Source organism: Schistosoma mansoni (assembly GCF_000237925.1).
Source record: "Schistosoma mansoni, WGS project CABG00000000 data, supercontig 0186, strain Puerto Rico, whole genome shotgun sequence".
NCBI lineage: Eukaryota > Metazoa > Platyhelminthes > Trematoda > Strigeidida > Schistosomatidae > Schistosoma > Schistosoma mansoni.
Genome location: NW_017386069.1, coordinates 453,195 through 475,572, shown reverse-complemented (window position 1 = coordinate 475,572; position 22,378 = coordinate 453,195). Strand labels below are relative to the sequence as shown.

Here is a 22,378-nt window from a genome sequence, read left to right as displayed (position 1 = left end):
TCGAAATAAGTAGCGCCCTGAAGTCATTGATAGGAGAATTATCAGAATCTATTATTAGCATTCCAAATTCACTGTCAGTTGACGTGTATTACCTCTCATTATTAACTAATACCCAATGTTTGAGTTAAATTCGGCCGTAGTTACCCCCGCCGTTTACCCGCGCTTGGTTGAATTTCTTCACTTTGACATTCCGTGCAGAAATCATATTGCGTCAAAACCACACAGTAGACATCGCAATGCTTTGTTTTAATTAGACAGTCGGATTCCCCTGGTCCGTGACAGTTCTGAGTTAGCCATCGCGCGCCAGACCATGGAAGTACAGCCGCTTGAAGCAACGTGGAACATGTCCTCGCGCGTTGCTAGCTGCACGACACTAACAACGGAAACTGCCCACGATCGACCCGGGTCATAGTCCAGTAACCTCACCACAACGCGCACCGAAGCACACAAAGCAACAAAGAAACCAGCCCCCAACTGGATCGACACGTATCTGATCTCGGCCTGTCTGATTCGCCCCCGGAGTCAATCCTTCTCCCGAAGTTACGGATCCAATTTGCCGACTTCCCTTACCTGCCTTAGAAACTCACGATCAACTGAGTAAAATGCCGTCTTATGGTCAAGAAATACTACGATTGTGGGACGTCCGAACGTGTGTCTATGTTCTAGGACCTGACGTAGAGTGAATACCTGTACTATACAACCATGTTAAGGTCGGAAACCAGCCTGGTTTTATCTAGTCTGCTCTTCACGAGCTTTGGTTAGGCGTCCAAGTATTATTGAAGCTAATATTTTAAACACTATTTTAGTCAAACTGATCCCTCTGTGATTGTCACAGGAGGACTTTTGTCCTTTCTTATAGACTGGTAAAATCAGTGATTGGGACCAGTCAGATGGAATTACGTCCAGTTCCCAGGCTCTAGCTAAGACCTCAGTCAATCTCGCTGCCAGCACTAGACCACTATCCTTAAAAATCTCAGGGGTAAACCCGTTAGGGCCTGCTGCTCTACCTAGCCTCAGATTTCCTATAGCTTTAAGTAGGCTTGTTATTAGCCTGAGCTTGAGCTGACTCCGCTCTTCGTAATGTTCAGAGCACGATAGGATGACTTTTCGAGCACCTATCAGTGTGATAGATTCTGGTGAGATGTGGTGTTTCTCCTTAACCTTATGGTTCACCGTACTAGCAGATATCACTGCTGTTTCCATAGCTTTTCGGAAGTCATTCCACACAGCCTTGGGGTGAACACAACTTACATGGCTGCCTGACTGCTTTTCTAGTTGTTCCTGAAATATATTCTTAGCTTGCTTATCATTAGATAAAATCCCAAGAGGCTTTCCTGAAGTGTCTTTCCTAGGTCCAGTAACGCGCAGACAGATATGTACTCGCATTAGAGCATGATCTGAATCCCTGAGCACTGCGACAAACAGGGACTAGGACGACCGGTGCAAGCCGAGTGACAATCAACCATTTTTCAACAAATTTGGAGAGAAAATAAAAAGGCATTGGAAGCTGCAGAACAATGCAAATGTATTTAACTGAGATATTGGGAGCTACATCATTGGTGGTGCATTTTTTCGATGACCGTTATTGAGGGATGAGCATTAGGATTCTGACTGTTGATCGGATTTCTTGGAAGGCGCTCCAGCAACATCTCCAGATTGAGCTGAAGCCAACTCAATACCTGCGCCAAGACCGGTAAGTAACAGTTCATCTTGCGATGGACCTGCAACGACTACACATGCGAAACAACATCAAAATGAGAGTGACACAATGTTTGAAAAATAGGGATACGCATGCACTTACATTTCACATCATCACTACAGCATAGCACACAACACAACAATATTAAATATAGGAGACAACTTAACTAACACCAAATAGCTGATACAGACATCAGTAATCATGATCGGATCGAGTCAATCACCATCGAGTAAGATAAGACTCACCTGGATTCTGACATTCGAACGATACGACCAGTACAACTATGATGAGCTGAAATGAGAAGGCCGATCAGACAGACAATATCACACAACAGAATTGTAACATACAGTGAGGAATTGCATTGTGGTTGTTCACTATTGAAGTGAGTGTCGATTGCTCGTTGACTTGTTCGTTTGTTGACTGCATGTATTGCATTGTTGTATTTATAATGGACGTCGGTCATTCCACGTACACACACGTGTTCACACCTGATATTTGGTTGTTCAATGGAGTTGATCTGAACTCGTGTGTTGTGTGGCCAGTTGGCACACTTCACCCTACTTAATCACCTCGATTTCGTCTATCACATTGTCTTCATCGTTCGACTCTATTGAACAATCAATTGCGGTTATCTGACTGTTTACATTTTTTGGAATTGATTATGTTCACGTGTGACTTCGTTGTTTTGTGTTAAATGTCTCTACGGATATGTGCGAGTATTAGTACTATGTCATGATATTTGTTGTGTAGATGTGATTGTGAATTGCTTGATTCATTTCAATCGGGTGTTTTTTTGGATCATTGGTTATACTATATTACATGACAACTCAATGGGTTTTTTACTTAGACAATATTTGATGGTAAAATGATTGCACGACCCATGTATTTGTGAAGTAATGAGTCGACTTTCAACAAGTAATGTAAAGTCTGAAGATTAGGTGAAGGTTATTGGCTGATAATAATTATTTCCACGTACAATCCAATCGTATCATATTAAGAAAGTCATCACCACAACACATAGTTATTTGATATCCTTCTCGTGTCTACTCTGATCAGACAAATTAACTTCCAAGTAAACTGCGTGAATGAGTCGAACTTTGTTGGTGGGACAATGGTTGTCTCACTGATATAACTTCCAAATTGGTGAAGAGTGAGAGATAACAAAGCAATGTATGTTGAAAATGATATCGAATAAGTGAGTGAGATTGATTGTGACGAGCTTACAATGTGCCGAACGAAGTTATAGTCTAGATGGGTGTAGTTTTAGGAAAATCTGAGTTAATGAGTGAATAATGTGCAGTTTGTGCCACACTATCAAATATCTCGATTGATTATCGTGCTCACAGTTAATGTTACAATTCCGGGAACCTATTTATGAGTACATTTGCGATCTCTATAATAATGTCACAGTGACTGTGTAGTCAAGTCGATACTTGGTGAAAATTGACCAGCAAGGAAAACACGACATTTATTACATAAAACAAAACCAGAACATGTGGATAGTTTCCATCAATAGATGTCGGTCAGGTTTACTACTATTCATACTAGATACTAGTCAAATACGTTAAGTTTGATAGGGATACAACCAAACGAAATTGAAATCAAAAACCTGTGCGGAAGCGTTGAAAATAAACAGGGAAAACGTGTCCTCAAATAATGCTGAAGTGTTGAGATGTTGGAAAAGATTTGTAGCTCAGATGGGTGATTTTGACGTGGGTTTGTTCTCTGAGCTGGATGGTTTGGTCGTGGAGCTTTCATCGTCCTTCTGAACGACATCATCAGCACAAACATCGGGTAGAAGTGAAGTGTTTAAATTTCTCCACATGTGATTCACAGCTTGTCCTGTGCACCTCCATGTTGATTGGTTCTTATTGACCTTAAATCTGTCATTGTTTATTTCTTTGTTTTGGTTATATCACTTATTGGTTTGATTTTTGCTCCTATGTTTCTGCATAATTTTCTTGATTGGTTGATAGATTGGATTGATTTCAATGTGTTTGTTTATTGCGCTTGATATGGATTGGGTCATTTGTTACATGATATTACAAAAGACATTCATGAACTATGCTTTGTAATAAACGAAGACAATGTTTCAGAAATAGTTTAAGTGAAGGAGCAGCTTCCTGCCGAATGTTTGCGTTAAATGTCAGTGAACAGCACACAACACAAGGAGAACACAGAACCTCGAAATAAGTAGCGCCCTGAAGTCATTGATAGGAGAATTATCAGAATCTATTATTGGCATTCCAAATTCACTGTCAGTTGACGTATATTGCCTCTCATTAATAACTAATACCCAATGTTTGAGTTAAATTCGGCCTGAATTCATGTTTTCAGCTCTGTAACAAATGATGCTTCATGGTAACGTTTACAACAGCTCCCACAAACTCATACGCCTTTTAATTTTGTAGAAATATCACTTCATCATCTCATAGATCAACCTTTTGAAAGTTAAATAATCTATGAAGTTTTGTTCAATTCAGACTGATCAACTAGTTTGACTATACAGGGACTGCCTGATTCAACCTGGTAAGTCAAAATATTCCCGATCGATACACACATGTACCATTTTAATTTGCAGTACACGTTGTGATTCGGCTTGCATACACCCGTATTGAAGGATGCGGTTTGACCTCGACTTTGGTTTCAACCACACAATTGATTTCTGGATACCTCACTGTTTGATATTTGCAAGTCCATAGTTTTTATGTTGTTTTCCACTATGTTACCGTATATTGCAAGAAATCGTGTCTTTTGGTTTCGAGATCTTACACTAAGCTTGGCATGTTGGTCAGGATTGTGAGAGAGATCCTATTTAAGTATTATAAGGAGAATGAGATGGAAAATAAAGCAGTTTATTTGAGTTAATTAAAACTTTAACTGAACACTTTGGGCTTCAAATAGAGAAAATAAAGATGGGGATACAATGGCGTTAGCGCCACATCCGGTAGAACTTTAACTCGCTATCAAACGCTTTTCAGTAAAACTGATTCATACCATTTAAACTCTGCCCCGGGATCTGAAGGAATAATTATGACTCCTCATGAAGAAAGCCGTGATTCTTCCGAATTCACGAGACCGACGCTCCTTCTTTCAACCAGAGCAACAGTTTTTATACGCACATGGAACGTCTGAGCATTGTGGGAGACCGAGGAATTCTTCTCATTTGCTGCAGAAATGAAAAGATACAACCTGGAGGTGCTTGAGATCAGTGAAACACATTGGACGCACGTTTGACAACAAAAACTAACTGCAAGGAAGCTTGTCTTATACTCCGGCCATGATGAAGAAAGTGTCCTACATGCGCAAGGAGTTGCATTTATTCTGTATAAACATGAACAAAATGCGCTTAGAGGATCGGAATTTCATGGATCAAGGATAATAATAAGAACAATATATTCTGAAAATAATATTTACAGAATTCACACCAGCTTACATGCATGATCAGATTGATATAAAAATCAACATTTTATGTAGAGAGCAAACATGAAATATAAGAAAGTTTTATGTTTGCTGGTTCAGTAATTGTTAAGTAGTTTATTTATGACATGTGTCACGGCAAGCCAATGCAACACCAGGGAACTTGTCATTTTTTCTTAAGTGGATAGCCTGATGATTAATCAACGTTGTTCTGTAAGGTTATTTCTAGTGCCAGAGCGAGTTATTGATAATTATCTACAACTAGAGAAAGTAAGATTAAAGCAAAGAGCACGGAACAACAAAACAATGATAGCAAGTAAGAGGTTAAACATTTAAAGTTCCGATAATCTCACTTGTGGAGTAAGATACACTTACAGGCGCTAGAGCATTTAATGCATTTTCAGAGGAGCAATGGGCATTAATGGAGCGAACAAATAATGGGAGAGAGTTTATCGTACGGATAGTTTGTGGTAGATTATTCCAGAGCCTAGAAAACTTACGGGCAAAGTAATTCATATGGAGAGAAGATCTAGAATATGTTTGTTTTGCTAAAGACAAGGAGTTACGAATGTCGTAATGTGAAGTTTCAGAATATTGAATCGCCTGACTGGATGTGAAGGAGAGTTTGTCAAGTATTTTGAAAAAGAAGATATGATTTAGTTTGAGTCTCCTCTTCCATAAAGGGTCGAGACCGAGTTTGTTACACCTCGAATTATATGTCAAGGCACAATCAGTTGCAAGAGTACGAAGTGTAAATCGTCTCTGTACTGATTCCAGCCTTAATTTATCCTTTATGCGGGCTACTAGGAATAAACGCGCAGTATTCAAGGAGTGGTCGAACACAGACTTTGTACATTAAAATACGTGATTCGTTGTTATAAAGGTTCCGAGTTATGTAATCTATAAGGCGTTGAGACTTGGACTTTTGTTTCATTATCTGTTCGGTAAACGACAAGTCATCGGAGTACCTAAGTGCTAGGTCTATTACTGTGTGTAACCTTGATAACACTTCACCATTTATGGTAAGATCGAGGTTGAGTGATGTATCACCGAAGCATAACCATCAAGATTTAGCTGTATTAAGCTCCAGTTGCCCTTTCCAGCAGAAGGGTGTTACCTTGTTAAGCTCTGTGCTAATGCAATTTTGACCCCATAGTATGCGAGTTTACCTATGAGAAGTTGGTGGTTGACCATGTCGAAGGCCTTAGAAATGTCCAGGTATGGCACTAGTACAAGATATCCTTGGCTACGAAGAGAATAGGCTAAATTAAAGAAGTCAAAATGACATGTCATACAAGATCGATTTTTAAGAAATCCATGTTGCGAATCACCAATAAATTGTTCAGTCAATAAATAGTTGGTTAGTTCGTCACTGATAATTTTTTCCATAATCCTAGAGAAAACTGGAGTAATATTTATTGGCCGATAGTTGTTCATGTCAGTCTTATCTCCGGATTTGTAACGTGGTATGATGTACGCGGTTTTCCAACGGTCAGGATAAGAGCCTGATTCCATAGAGAGAGTAAACAGCTTAAGGAGAAGAAGTGGAATATCTGGACCACCATATCTGTAGAGAAATGATGAAATCCCGTTTGCTCCGTGACCTTTCGAAACCTTGAGGTTATTTATAACCTTACTAATTTTCAGACATGTGAAGGAGATAGATTTAATTGAGTTACCGGTCATGCATATAACTCTAGAAACAGAGCCATTTATGGATTCTTTGCCATTTGCAAAATTACCACTGAAAAGGTCTGCTATAGTTTTTGGGTCATATATAAAACTATTATTATGCAGGATGCATGATATATCAACCTTTTGAGTTGATTTAGCACGTTTATTGTAAAGGTGGATTAGGTTTTGCACTTTTGAGCTAGTGCTTAGTGCTAATAGCTCTTCATTAATGGCTTTTAACCTATGTTTCTCTTTAATTTGGTTAAAAATTGTTGTTATTTGTGTGACTGCCGTGAAGTCGTTAGATTTAAAATAACGTTTCTTTAGGCGTCTTAGTTTATTACGATATTTAGCTGGTATATATAATTCGTAAGGTTTACTAATCCTGTAAGACTTAATTGGTGCACAGGAATCTAGACAAGAGTTAACAATCAAATAGAATACGTTGATGGCATTTGTCAGACTATTACATGAGAAGAATTCATCCCAGCCTGAGAGTTTGATCAGTGAGAGCAAGAGGTCCCAGTCTGCATGCTTTTAGTCTCTGTATTGGCAAGTTTTTTGAATTGGTCGGTTATAAGAGGGATAGATAGCGAGAGCACAAGCTTCTATCTTATGGTCACTGCTTTCAAATTCGTTGTATACTTGTACAGTTAGGGGGATGACATCTCCACTAAATATTAGATCAAGTATATTATCACCACTTGTTGGACTACGAATTCACTGTGACTAGCAGTGCAGGTTAAGTATTGACGAGAATTCATCATTGCTTGACTGACAACTACCGGTACTCCAGTGAATCCCTGGATAATTAAAATCATCAGTGATAACCTTAGCACTGAAGTTTAGTGCAGATGCATGTATCAATGCATTGATAATAAGATCATTCAAATTATCAGTACTATCAGGAGCTCTATATATAAAACCTAGGTGTAGACTATGGTTTAGGGTATTGATTGATATCCAGATCGATTCTGGTAAACTATTCAAGATACTATCTTCAACTTTGTTTGTTGTTAAGGTATCCAAAGCAAATATAAGACAACCGCCTCCTCGCTTAGTTTTTCTGTCACAGCGATAGAGTCGATAGTTTTGGATATTTAATTCGGAATCGGCCACTGCTGGATAACACCAAGTTTCAGTGATAAGTATAAATAAAGGCTTGGCTAGAAAGGCTAAGGTTCTCAAGGCTGAAATTTTGTTCAGAAGTGAACGTGCGTTAATAAGTAATAAGTTTAAAAAGGGAGTGTGTGGTGTAAAAAACCGAGAGCATCCTTATCGAAGGTATGAGTTCTAGCTATGCCTGGACTATGGTTTAATGTGTTTGCCGGATCGCATGGACTATAGCATGAGCGAATTGTAGTGCTAGTGGAACAAGGGATCTCTGGAGGCCGAAAAAAATCCTTATTTTGGTAAGGTTGAATAATTTGTTGTACTTGTTTTGGTGGAAAATTAAGACAGGTGCCTGCATGTTGTGGTTGCGTTGATGGTGCATAACCTAGTACACCATCTTCCCCATTGCGAGATTGATGATAAGAGTTAAAACTTGCAGGTATATTATTTATAACATTTGGGGGAAACCATGCGGCACGTTGGTTCATTGCCGTCTGTCTAATAGTAGGTCTGCTTACATGATGAAAATTCAGCATATAAATCTTCAAGTATAGGGTGATCCAGTCCTTCCTAAAAGACAAATAATTCCTTAGTGTCTTAGAAAACAGTACATAAGACATTGAACGTTTCGTGTGCGATAGGTTCAATAGAACCGATATAGTCTTCAGCATGAAGTGCTACTATGGTTTCGCCGTTGAAGTCGGATGGCAAGACCCCTAGAATATGTGATGACTATTGATTAACACTGAACTCCCGTTTGTTGAAGCAAACATGCACGATATTAGAGGCTGGAGATATTCTAAATCGGCTTCATGGTTCTACAGTGTTCTCGAAAGTTGACTTTGAGACGCTCATCTTAAATTGTGATTGATTTACTGTGCTTGTTTGTTTAAGTGTACCAAAGACATACTTTCTTCTGTTGCCTGTGAACTTGTACGAACTCGCTTACGCTCGGTAGTTCAGCTTGTATATTTTGGTACGTCTCGGTATTCCTCCGCTAACACGAGATCGCCAACAAATATATCTTATCGCAACCATCAACTACAATCTGGTATTTGGCGCTGCGGAGGGATCCAACTCGATGCGTGATACGTAATCTTCGAGGAGTGGCGATAATAGTAAATGGTGACTCGATTTCATCTACTTCTGGTGGCCGAAATTTCGAACACGTTTCAACCGCCTGATAACCTCCCAAATAAGATTACCAAGGTGACACTATTATCTATCTATCCACTTTTGTTGCACATTTTCACATTGATATATTTCAATATACAACATTCTGGCAGCAACTCAGTATGGTGGATAGCGATAAGGTTGGGGTTAATATAATAGACTCAGAGGTAGAGGCCATCAATTTTCGACCAGTTTCCTTCATTCCTCACGATCCAGAAGTTTGGTTCGCAGCACTGGAATCTCAATTGAAGATCTACTGCATAACAAACCGATGGCAAAAGCATGCCTACGCTCTGGAAACGCTACCGAGGGACCACACAGCTGCTGTTTGTTAAGTTGCCCTCAATGTGAGTGTAACTAACACTTACGATCGTCTGAAGGAGGCGATTCTTATACATTTCCTTCCTTCCGAGGGAAGAACAACTGAGGTCTTCCTTAGCACGTCACTCTTCTGATGATGCTAAACCGAATAATCACCTCAGGCGCCTGCAATCTCCTGAAGGGCACACGAAAGCTGATTCCGAAATCGTTAGGGAATTATGACTCCAATTTCTACCAGCACACATACAACCAACGATTACGGCTCTGCTTGAGCATACACCACTTAACCAGGTGGCCTTTATAGCAGATAAGATATTGGCAAAGACTAGCACCCGAAATAATTATATAGTTGCCTCAATATCACGTTCGAACATCGATCTCGTTGCTAGTCTACGTACGGCTCATCGTGATAGGAGTAACTGTATTTATTTATATACCAGAACCCTACGTTCCCCGAGCCAGGTCACGCTCCCTTAAAGCTGTAACAGGTCACCCTATGCGGACATCTTACGACCCACGCCAAAAGGCGTCTTCGGAAGCGAATTCTGTTCGGTGCTGCTTCCACCACGCCTTCGGGTCCGATGCCCGCTTCGACTACGCGCTATCTATGGTGCACGAGAGCTTGCGGTCAACCTGAGCAACCGACGACAGAATCTATGGACTTTCACCATTGCGGATGTTTCCACAGCCATATTCGCTATCGCTTTCCTACGGCACTATGAATTGCCAGTCGATTCCCGTAGGCTGCAGCTGGTTGGTACTTTGTCGAGCAGCAAATTAATGGGCTTTAAAGCTACATTTTTAATATGCTTTTATTAGGCCGCATAGCAAGTCATGCTTTTCAGAGGGACACGTTGTATAGGCTCGACACTACCTGAGACGACGTTTGAAGAATAAACTCGAAAACATCATCACTCGCGTGTGGAAAACACTATAAAATATATTGAATAATGGATGGTGTGAAAAATGAAAGCGATCACACTGAAGGTCAACTAACACTTGCCACATCGAAGTACGGATCTCAATAAATGTTAGCCCGTCAGTGTTTGTAAACAACACAGCAACATCCCACTCAACGTATGTCATGTAGCTCTGGCTTTATGAAAACAGAAGAAGTGATAGAGACAACTACAGAAGAGATTCTCAGAACAACCGAGATCACGATGAAAAAGACTAGTGACGAATATCCGCGAGTGACAACATGCGACAAACAAACTTGAGATGGCATCAGTGTGAGTAATACTAGACAGGACAGTGAAATAATTGATTGACAAACATGATTGTGTGACATGTGAAGAATGTGTTGGCTCAAGCTCTGATCAACTGGTTGAAAATAAGCGCTTTATCAAGGGTGATAAATGTACGTAAACAGTCCGTTTCAACGACAAAGGTTAAGATATTTGATCTGGATAACTGGACGTTACTCGTACAAATCTGTTGCTGATTCGCACAAATGTATGGGCAAAAGAGTTGATCGTATGAAACTTTCAAATTATTATTCAAAGTCTGTCATTCTCAACAAATTTCCGTCATTCCGATCAAAAGCAAACGTATTCACGACGTTTCCGAATATATGATACATGTATGTGTTTGAACAAAGGTGGGAAATCACTGAGCTCTAATGTAAAACACGTGTTCGACTACTGATTCTATCGAACTACCAGACTTCGAGTGTGACCACGTGTGTGGACATGCAATGGCTGAAGTCCACTATAAATACAATGGTGTAATGTTTGCAGTCAAAAAGCGACTCAGTCACACGTCACACAATCGAGAATCCAACACTCAGTTCTTCAGCAAATCAACACTATGCAATTCCTCACTGTATGTTACAATTCTGTTGTGTGATATTATCTGTCTGATCGGTCTTCTCATTTCAGCTCATCACGGTTGTACTGCTTGTGTTATTCGAATGTCAGAATCCAGGTGAGTCTCATCTTACTAATTGCTGATCAATTCGTATTGGACACATCACACAATGCTGACTCATATTAATTTCCACATGGTAACGTTTCATCCGTATGGATTTATAGATTGAGCATATTCAACAATATGATGTAGTGTTACTCTGTTTCATTCAATGTATTGTGTGTTGGCTAGTAGACTGTAGGCACAATGCTGTGTTTAGTCTGTCATGATTGTTATTCATATTATTGTGTTGTTGCTTTATTTCGTTTCCAGTTTGCGCAGAAGCAGGCAGCGATAAGGCCAGTCAGATATTCGACTGGATTGGCAAAACTATTAAAACGTTTTCAATGAAATCTGATGTTGGTGTAGGTGCTTCACAGGACAAACACCATTCTCACTGATAATATTTCACCAATAACCTAAATCGTCATTCTATATCCTCAGAACACCAGTCAATTTGTAATTCTTATTTATGATATTGAATATACTAGTATTGTTCCACGTCTACTCAGACTTTAGATATTTATGCAGATTCTATAGTTTATTGTGTCAGGATTTTAGGTCAAATCACAATGGTTTCGGTGAAGGAAATCCGTTCAATGGTTTCGTTTTCGTTGATTAACAACTGTATGTATATATATGACGGTATACATCTGTGCGTCAACCACACTTTTAAATTTTATGAAATTGTAATCTATGATGCGCTTTTCCCATCATTTCAAACCGTTCTTCGAGTGTTGTCTACAAGATGCTGTCGATGTTGACATGGGAAAACGATATTGAAACTCACAGTCTCGGCCGCCAGAATAATACCCTATGAAACACTTATTCCACATATCTAGGTCATTTTTGCGACAGATGCGGAACATATCTTAATCAAACTGTATTCAAGATTTGAACTAGACGTTTCACAGCGATGTGGTGCCGATCCACTGGAAGGAAAAAATTGCGCTTTACAATAGTTCCGATATATCTTAGACGATTATGAGAACTGTATTCAATGAGTTTCAAATGACATACTCGGCGCGTTTTCCATAGATATTTTTCTTATAAAAACAAAAATTTGTGGGCCATTATTTTGCGAATCCACTCTGGATGTACATTTGTGATCAAAAAAGCAGTAAATCGTCATACGAATGCTTTGTTGTCAAAGTAATATGTTGGTTGTATATACTGTAGCCTTCATACAGTTCATACCGTGATCACTGCACTATCGAAAAGTGAGCTGGATGCTCACGTCTAAAAGTTGAATGAATCCACTCGATATTAGTTAAGTGTCTGAATTTCTTGTAAAAACGCAATTGTGTCTGTTGTGTTGTGTCAATGAGTGAAGTTAGCCTAAATGATTTGTGAAGGACTATGAATATCAAAATATCATATAATAATCTTTTCATTGGATATGATGTTTGTAAGGGACTCAAAATTATTTACTACGGGAATCAATGATCCGCGTTTGCTGATCACAACAGGATGTGATATGAAACGGAAATATTTACAGATGACAAAAATCTTTGTCATTGAAAATGATTTTGAAGTTTAGCTGTTTACCGTTTCGAGCTTGTCCTTCCACACGAAACAGCGTTGGATACTCATATTCGCAAGTTGCATTTAGCGTGACTTCGTTTATAACATTTTACTTGCAATCAATAGAGAATCTGCTAGAACTGGTTGAATGGTTAGGATCGACATTTGACATGAGGTCAGAGTTTGGTTCATCTGAAATATTGCCATCACAATAATTGGAAAAATCACTAGTAAATAGTGAATCCCTATGATAATCAGCGCCCATCAAACTGCACTAGATTATTGATTATCATTTGATGTACGTGACATATTTCCTGGTAAATCATGAGATTCTGGACAACTAGATTCGACAGATATTTCTTTTGTAGAATGACGAGCTCCATTCGGTGCAGCCGCATTCAGTATACTGCTCGATTTTTCTATTTCTACATAAGCGGTTGCCGCAGCAGTTTTATGGGCGTTTAACAGGATCTTTTCTTTCTGTGAACTGGACAATTCATTGTTCATTGTTCTGTTTCACGGATAATAGGATTTGAACCAAGTATAGGGCACGTCTCTGAAACAGACAGTACTGGACTACTGGGCTGATCATGTGTGACTGATAATGCTTCGCTTAAGTTACTGTTTGTCATGGATTCATTGAGGCATTCATCGGCATATTCATTCATTCTGCAATCAATTTCCAGCTCTGTGCACAATTTAGAAATTAATTCGTTAACTTCCGTCACACCCCCAAAGCATGGGTGATTCAGCAGGTTTGCTTGTAACTTGTCGATAAACTTTATCTGGCTCTTTTTGAAACGCTGCTTTTGTCGCTGGAATAGCAACGGTAATTGATCGGAAGTGAGAGTCATTATTTTTACTGTATGACTAATGACAAATGTCGTTCAAGGACAGCACCGACAACTCTGTATGCTGACTTCACGAAATACTTACATGATTTTCAAACGATTGCAGGCTGACTGTGGTTCGATTTTTTTTACCCCAACGCCAGACGTTTTATCGATTGCCTGAGTGCCCAGTTAATGTATGTGAGACCGTCAATTAGGGTGAACTGAATTACCGATCAGAGCAATGATACATGAAAACCGTATGAGCAGTCCTGAGTACTTATCAGCCCTGCTTTCTGCCTAGCCCAGCCAGTTAAGTCCAGAACACCAATAACAGCCTCTGCAATATGAATCATTATTCTCAAATATACTGGGTTTATATACCAAACGAGCAGACCACATCGTACCATAAAATAAGAGACAACATTTATACAGGATTTAGGGAAATGTGGCTGTGAACAGTAATTATTGAACTAGAGATAACTCAAGAATGGAAAACCGTATGATAAAAGTCTATAAGTTGAAATAAAGTTCATAAATAAAGGAACATCAATATGAATAACTAAAGTACTTAACGATTATACAATAGGAAATATACATATCATAATGGCCCACAATTATTCCTCGAAGTTACCATTCATAAATCGCTTCGGGATATAGCAAGTATCAAATGCACGAATATCTGCAAATAACTCAGGTTTCCTGCAGGCAGCTAGGAATTATGAAATGTGGTTTCGTCATTTGAGAGCAGACACATACCATTGTGTTTGGTGCCTTACGGTGACGAAAACCATTGAAACTTTGTCGTAGATTTGGAAAATTTGCCGACCCTTTTTAAATTCACACTGGACGCCGTAAACAGGTCTCGGTAATCTTCTAACGCATACGACGAAGAGTTTCTGCGACAATTATGTTGAACAAAGTCTGAAAACCAAGTGGAATTATAAAAGGTATCAGGCAACGTTAAAGTCAGAATTTTCAATAAGAACGTAAAGACGCTTCTATTTTGCGGAGCTGAATCTTAAAATGTTTAATATTACTTGCTGTGAAATTATTAGTAATCATACAAACCGACCGAATGTGTCTCACTTTACCACATTTAAAGCATTTAGCATGACGAATGACACATGAATCATGTAGGTGAAACCTACCACAGAATAAGCTTTTACCAAACGTGTCCTCATCTCTGTAATCCGTTTCGCAAATTCTTAATGGATTGTTATCCATGGTTTCACGAGAACGGCGATCATTGTTGATTAAACGTCTAACTGTATGACCCTTAGTACGGATCGGATCAGGATGATTAGACAACATAGTAGAATTCTTGACATCCTGGAAGTCAACTTCATGCACTGCATCATAATTAACAGAGATAGTTCTAGGATCTTGGGAGGATTGCTTCGGTATTCGTATTAGCTCTATTTACAGATGTGTTGTGTTATTTCTTCAAATAATTGCTGAGTTGTTTTTTCACCTACATTCAGTGAGGATTAAATAAGAGCAGCATATCTGACGCACTCACCAAAGGGAATACCACTTGATTACTTTCTGAACACTGTGAATGGCATAGTAATAGTATCTGATTCACTCATATGTTAATTCAGTGGAATTCATAGATATGCACGTCTTTGGTCTGTACTAGAAAAATACTTTGTCTCTCATAGACGGTCTCTCCAAAACACATATCTGTTGTGTCTACTAACGACAAAAAGGACACTGGCGAACTTAGCTATTCTCTACTGAAAAGAATGAAACCAGTAATTGTACTACATCAATCTTTCAAAGGGATACCGATGCCCTTAAAATAACTGATTCCGTGTCACCATCATTGGCAATAAATAAGTAGAACATGTCTGTCGAAATAATCAACTTCTGTGTAAGATGTGAGGTGATGCTGCAGGGTAAAGTGATTAAAAGGCAACCATTTATTTTTCAAAATCAGCGCATTCTGGACCGAAGGTGACTACAGTTTTAATGACCGTTAGTGAACGAAACGCGTTTTCCGAATAAATCTTCGCACTGTTAGTGGATATGAAATGATCAAGCTCTGTTGGCCAATGTCCACTGTGAGTAGATGGTTCCATAATGCTTGTTGATACACACTGTTTTGCAGCGATAATTCACAGTCACAAAAATGTTTGCGAACGTATATGCGAATTCGAGACACCCGTCTGATAGGCACACATATCGGTTGAGACTGATCAAATGTCATTCCCACAAACTTTGATGACCTGATGAAATATCCTAAATACTTTGTAGTAACCATTTCTTATGTAATGCCTTATAACTATTTGACACTCAATTCCCTTAAAATTGTTCGCTCGAATCTTGATGAATTTTCGTATGGAATATACATGATACAACCGTTCCAAACTTCTATGTGTAAACGAATTGATTCATTCAGGAGACAACGTCAGGACGATCGAATTCCAATAGAATGAAACGTGAATTCAGGATTCCACAAACCGATAACACAAAATAAACATATGGTTCAACAATGGACTTTCAATTTGGTGCCTACATGAACACCAGTACAACGGAGGAAACAAGCTGGTTTGAGAGTATTTCCTGATCGAGGCAGTTACTGTGAGACATGAAAAACCAGTTACATGAAATCACTGAGTCTGAATGGAGAGAAGAACCACAGAAGCTGTGAGACAGTGCAAGTGTATTTATCACAAATAATGGGAACTACAAATTGAGTGATGTTGTGAGTGTAGCACAAGTTGATGTCAGATGCCTGTTACTTCTCTTCGATGGACACTCGTCCCTTCTGCTTAGAACCCTTTATAAGTCCAGGTTTGTTCGTGAACTTCTTAACAATATTGCCAATCCAGGAGAATACGTTACTGGCGATTTCCATACCCGGACCCGCGACAACTGAAAACGAAATAAGACAGCATCACAAAATCACGAATATCAGTAGTGATAGTGGCAATGATAATATGGGTTAGCAACACATCACGTGGTCAAGTGTAATCGATCAACATCGAGTAATGCTAGACTCACCTGGATTCTGACACTCGAACGATACGACAAGTACAACCATGATGAGCTGAAATGAGAAGATCGATCAGGCGAACAATATCACACAACGGAATTGTAACATACAGTTAGGAATTGCATTGTAGTGGTTTGCTGTTGAAGTGAATGTTTCTCTCTCGATGACTTGTTCGTCAGTTGGCCGCATACATTGCACTGTTATATTTATAGTGGACGTCGGTCATTCTACATATGAACATGTGGTCACACCCGGAAACCGGTTGTTCAATAGTGTCGATTTGTGCTGTTGTGTTGTATGTGGTAAGTTGGAAACTGACATCTTACTTGTCAATCGACTACAACCATTATATTCGGCCCAACGTTTAACTTGATTGGACGACCAGTCACATGATACCGGAGTTGTGACATTTCGTTTAAATGATTGTGTGCATGTATTATTTTGTGGTCTTGTTTCCAGTATGTTTGTGGACACGTGTGATGAGCAGGTACATGAAATTACCACGTACCACCATGTATTCTGAAAGACGAAGGAACTGATCCTTGTCTGATGTGTTTTGAGGATAGGATGAAACTGGTTGGCGGTCAACTAAATTCCAGTACAAATGCCACTGACTCACCTCACTTCATCCCAGAAATACCTTAGATGGATTTTGATTTACCAGTCTATGTACTGGAAAGCTTTACCGATTACCACATTTTTCCAGTTTCGAATGAACTTGTTTTATCACAACTTATAATTTACAACTGATTTTAACTAATAAATGGTTAGCTCTAAATTACTAACGCCTGCAGCATCACCTCACACTTTATATAGAAGTTGATAAATTCGACAGACATGTTCTACTTATTTATTGTCAACGGTGGTGACTCGGAATCAGTTATTTTAAGGGCAAATGTGTCGTTTCTTTACAATTTTATGAACTTTAAGAACAGTGAGGCCATTGTCTACGAGATGATATGGCGGGCGTGACCTTTGTTGCCTACCCGTAGACCTTCCTCACTTATAATTATTATATTATGGAAACTGTGATCACAGCCTCAATACTACCCTCAATTTCAATCTGAAAGTGCATGGTGGTCAATTAGTGCTCTTCCTCATACTTCCTTGAACGCCTTCGCATACGCCACATCTTTGCACTCACAAAACAGTGTCTTCCAATGATTCAAAACCTCAGAAGTACTGAATGATATTTCATACTATTAAATGAAGAGAGAAGCAATCGATAACCAACAGTTCGAATTATTATCTGAACCATGACCTCAAGTTGTCTTTTTTGGTCGACTTTGATTCAGTGGTGTTCCTTACATCAACCAGATATATGCAACGCATCAACAACTGTTCACGACTCATGTAATAAAGACATTAACTGGTCTGCTAATCGCCACACATTATTTAAGGTGATTATATTGATTGTATGAATGCTTACTGACCAGATGGAATTGCGGTCTGTTTAAGTAGATGATTTCACGAGGCAATGGACATAAGAAATCACGACGGTGGCAAACGTTGTTCGCAATTTGAAGATTAGCATCATAAAATTTACTTCCAAAAACACAGAATAATAGGGAAAATTCATCGCCAAACTCCTACCACAATATAGTGGTGAAGAATGCCACTGTAAGATCCACTTTGAAGGTTTTGTGTGTGAAATTCCCTCCATGCCTGCATTTGCAACTTGTTGTCATTGGTTTCTTTAGTTGTACACTTTTCAGTAGTTTTGATGCCTTTTGAGATAGTCTCCTCATTCTTTTTGCCCCACTGAATTTCTATGTTTCTTCCTGTGCTCAAGTGGAGTTAAGTGGTTCGCACGTCAGGATGTTAGGTTATGTAGCACGTTTACACAATGATGGATGATGAATGCCATAGGTCATTGGTTTGTTTAGTTGTACATTGTTTTAGTAATTTTGATGCCGTTTGAGATAGTTTCCTTATTTTTTTGCCTTCACTGGATTTCTATGTTTCTATGTTTAGATGAGATATGTTCCACATTTGACGCAATTATTTCCCTTCAGTTGATCGGTACCACATCGCTGTGAAACGTCTAGTTCAAATCTTGAATACAGTTTGATTAAGATATGTTCCGCATCTGTCGCAAAAATGACCTAGATATGTGGAATGAGTTTTTCATAAGGTAATCACTGAGATCTAATGTAAAACACGTGTTCAACTACTGATTCTATTCAACTACCAATATAACAAATATCCTACATCTAATTTTGATTATGGATGGGTGCTAGTTTCCGATATGCATAATAAAAGTAAATAGAAAAACATTCCGAGTGAGATGAAGAACAGATGGGTGAATTTTCGATTTTGAAGCGAAGAAAACGACACGGAAGTTAAGAGCAGTATGAAAGTATATGTTATATTAGGATGAGAATAAGTGAATTGTATCCGTTAAGAATTGTTTATGGAATCACTTTGTACGCATATTCTTATTCTGTGGCTGGTGTGATGTGGTCTGAATTTCTTGTAATGTGAACTCAGTATGTTTTAGATATATGGATAGCATCGCGGAAGTGATACTTACCCTCTGTTCTAAACGGACTGGGTCAGGAGAGAATCTACATACCCGGCGCAATAATAAGACATCTAGGCTGCTCGCAATGCTGCATGCATCATTCGCTTGATCGTATAAGTCAGCTCATCTAAATTTGCGATAATAGTATGACTGAGGATATGTCAGTATATTTAATCGAGAAATTGGAAACGTCGAGCTGTAATTATCAATGATTTTGACATTGAACGGATTTCCTTCACCGAAACCATTGTGATTTGACCTAAAATCCTGACACAATAAACTATAGAATCTGCATAAATATCTAAAGTCTGAGTAGACGTGGAACAATACTAGTATATTCAATATCATAAATAAGAATTACAAATTGACTGGTGTTCTGAGGATATAGAATGACGATTTAGGTTATTGGTGAAATATTATCAGTGAGAATGGTGTTTGTCCTGTGAAGCACCTACACCAACATCAGATTTCATTGAAAACGTTTTAATAGTTTTGCCAATCCAGTCGAATATCTGACTGGCCTTATCGCTGCCTGCTTCTGCGCAAACTGGAAACGAAATAAAGCAACAACACAATAATATGAATAACAATCATGACAGACTAAACACAGCATTGTGCCTACAGTCTACTAGCCAACACACAATACATTGAATGAAACAGAGTAACACTACATCATATTGTTGAATATGCTCAATCTATAAATCCATACAGATGAAACGTTACCATGTGGAAATTAATATGAGTCAGCATTGTGTGATGTGTCCAATACGAATTGATCAGCAATTAGTAAGATGAGACTCACCTGGATTCTGACATTCGAATAACACAAGCAGTACAACCGTGATGAGCTGAAATGAGAAGATCGATCAGACAGATAATATCACACAACAGAATTGTAACATACAGTGAGGAATTGCATAGTGTTGATTTGCTGAAGAACTGAGTGTTGGATTCTCGATTGTGTGACGTGTGACTGAGTCGCTTTTTGACTGCAAACATTACACCATTGTATTTATAGTGGACTTCAGCCATTGCATGTCCACACACGTGGTCACACTCGAAGTCTGGTAGTTCGATAGAATCAGTAGTCGAACACGTGTTTTACATTAGAGCTCAGTGATTTCCCACCTTTGTTCAAACACATACATGTATCATATATTCGGAAACGTCGTGAATACGTTTGCTTTTGATCGGAATGACGGAAATTTGTTGAGAATGACAGACTTTGAATAATAATTTGAAAGTTTCATACGATCAACTCTTTTGCCCATACATTTGTGCGAATCAGCAACAGATTTGTACGAGTAACGTCCAGTTATCCAGATCAAATATCTTAACCTTTGTCGTTGAAACGGACTGTTTACGTACATTTATCACCCTTGATAAAGCGCTTCTTTTCAACCAGTTGATCAGAGCTTGAGCCAACACATTCTTCACATGTCACACAATCATGTTTGTCAATCAATTATTTCACTGTCCTGTCTAGTATTACTCACACTGATGCCATCTCAAGTTTGTTTGTCGCATGTTGTCACTCGCGGATATTCGTCACTAGTCTTTTTCATCGTGATCTCGGTTGTTCTGAGAATCTCTTCTGTAGTTGTCTCTATCACTTCTTCTGTTTTCATAAAGCCAGAGCTACATGACATACGTTGAGTGGGATGTTGCTGTGTTGTTTACAAACACTGACGGGCTAACATTTATTGAGATCCGTACTTCGATGTGGCAAGTGTTAGTTGACCTTCAGTGTGATCGCTTTCATTTTTCACACCATCCATTATTCAATATATTTTATAGTGTTTTCCACACGCGAGTGATGATGTTTTCGAGTTTATTCTTCAAACGTCGTCTCAGGTAGTGTCGAGCCTATACAACGTGTCCCTCTGAAAAGCATGACTTGCTATGCGGCCTAATAAAAGCATATTAAAAATGTAGCTTTAAAGCCCATTAATTTGCTGCTCGACAAAGTACCAACCAGCTGCAGCCTACGGGAATCGACTGGCAATTCATAGTGCCGTAGGAAAGCGATAGCGAATATGGCTGTGGAAACATCCGCAATGGTGAAAGTCCATAGATTCTGTCGTCGGTTGCTCAGGTTGACCGCAAGCTCTCGTGCACCATAGATAGCGCGTAGTCGAAGCGGGCATCGGACCCGAAGGCGTGGTGGAAGCAGCACCGAACAGAATTCGCTTCCGAAGACGCCTTTCGGCGTGGGTCGTAAGATGTCCGCTTAGGGTGACTTGTTACAGCTTTAAGGGAGCGTGACCTGGCTCGGGGAACGTAGGGTTCCGGTATATAAATAAATACAGTTACTCCTATCACGATGAGCCGTACGTAGACTAGCAACGAGATCGATGTTCGAACGTGATATTGAGGCAACTATATAATTATCTCGGGTGCTAGTCTTTGCCAATATCTTATCTGCTATAAAGGCCACCTGGTTAAGTGGTGTATGCTCAAGCAGAGCCGTAATCGTTGGTTGTATGTGTGCTGGTAGAAATTGGAGTCATAATTCCCTAACGATTTCGGAATCAGCTTTCGTGTGCCCTTCAGGAGATTGCAGGCGCCTGAGGTGATTATTCGGTTTAGCATCATCAGAAGAGTGACGTGCTAAGGAAGACCTCAGTTGTTCTTCCCTCGGAAGGAAGGAAATGTATAAGAATCGCCTCCTTCAGACGATCGTAAGTGTTAGTTACACTCACATTGAGGGCAACTTAACAAACAGCAGCTGTGTGGTCCCTCGGTAGCGTTTCCAGAGCGTAGGCATGCTTTTGCCATCGGTTTGTTATGCAGTAGATCTTCAATTGAGATTCCAGTGCTGCGAACCAAACTTCTGGATCGTGAGGAATGAAGGAAACTGGTCGAAAATTGATGGCCTCTACCTCTGAGTCTATTATATTAACCCCAACCTTATCGCTATCCACCATACTGAGTTGCTGCCAGAATGTTGTATATTGAAATATATCAATGTGAAAATGTGCAACAAAAGTGGATAGATAGATAATAGTGTCACCTTGGTAATCTTATTTGGGAGGTTATCAGGCGGTTGAAACGTGTTCGAAATTTCGGCCACCAGAAGTAGATGAAATCGAGTCACCATTTACTATTATCGCCACTCCTCGAAGATTACGTACCACGCATCGAGTTGGATCCCTCCGCAGCGCCAAATACCAGATTGTAGTTGATGGTTG

The 22,378-nt window shown here is 39.3% G+C and overlaps 1 protein-coding gene across 1 annotated transcript in view; it reads right to left on the bottom strand.

The window, feature by feature from the left end:
- Window positions 1–1,599: 1,599 nt before the first annotated feature.
- Smp_136600 (hypothetical protein) overlaps window positions 1,600–22,378 on the bottom strand; it is a gene marked incomplete at both ends in the record, with an annotated part of 33,921 nt that continues 13,142 nt past the window's right edge. Inside the window, 2 exons of the mRNA XM_018794431.1 lie at window positions 1,600–1,730; window positions 4,378–4,510. Of these exons, the coding sequence (XP_018647074.1) occupies window positions 1,600–1,730; window positions 4,378–4,510 (264 nt within the window). The remainder of the gene's footprint in view (window positions 1,731–4,377; window positions 4,511–22,378) is intronic.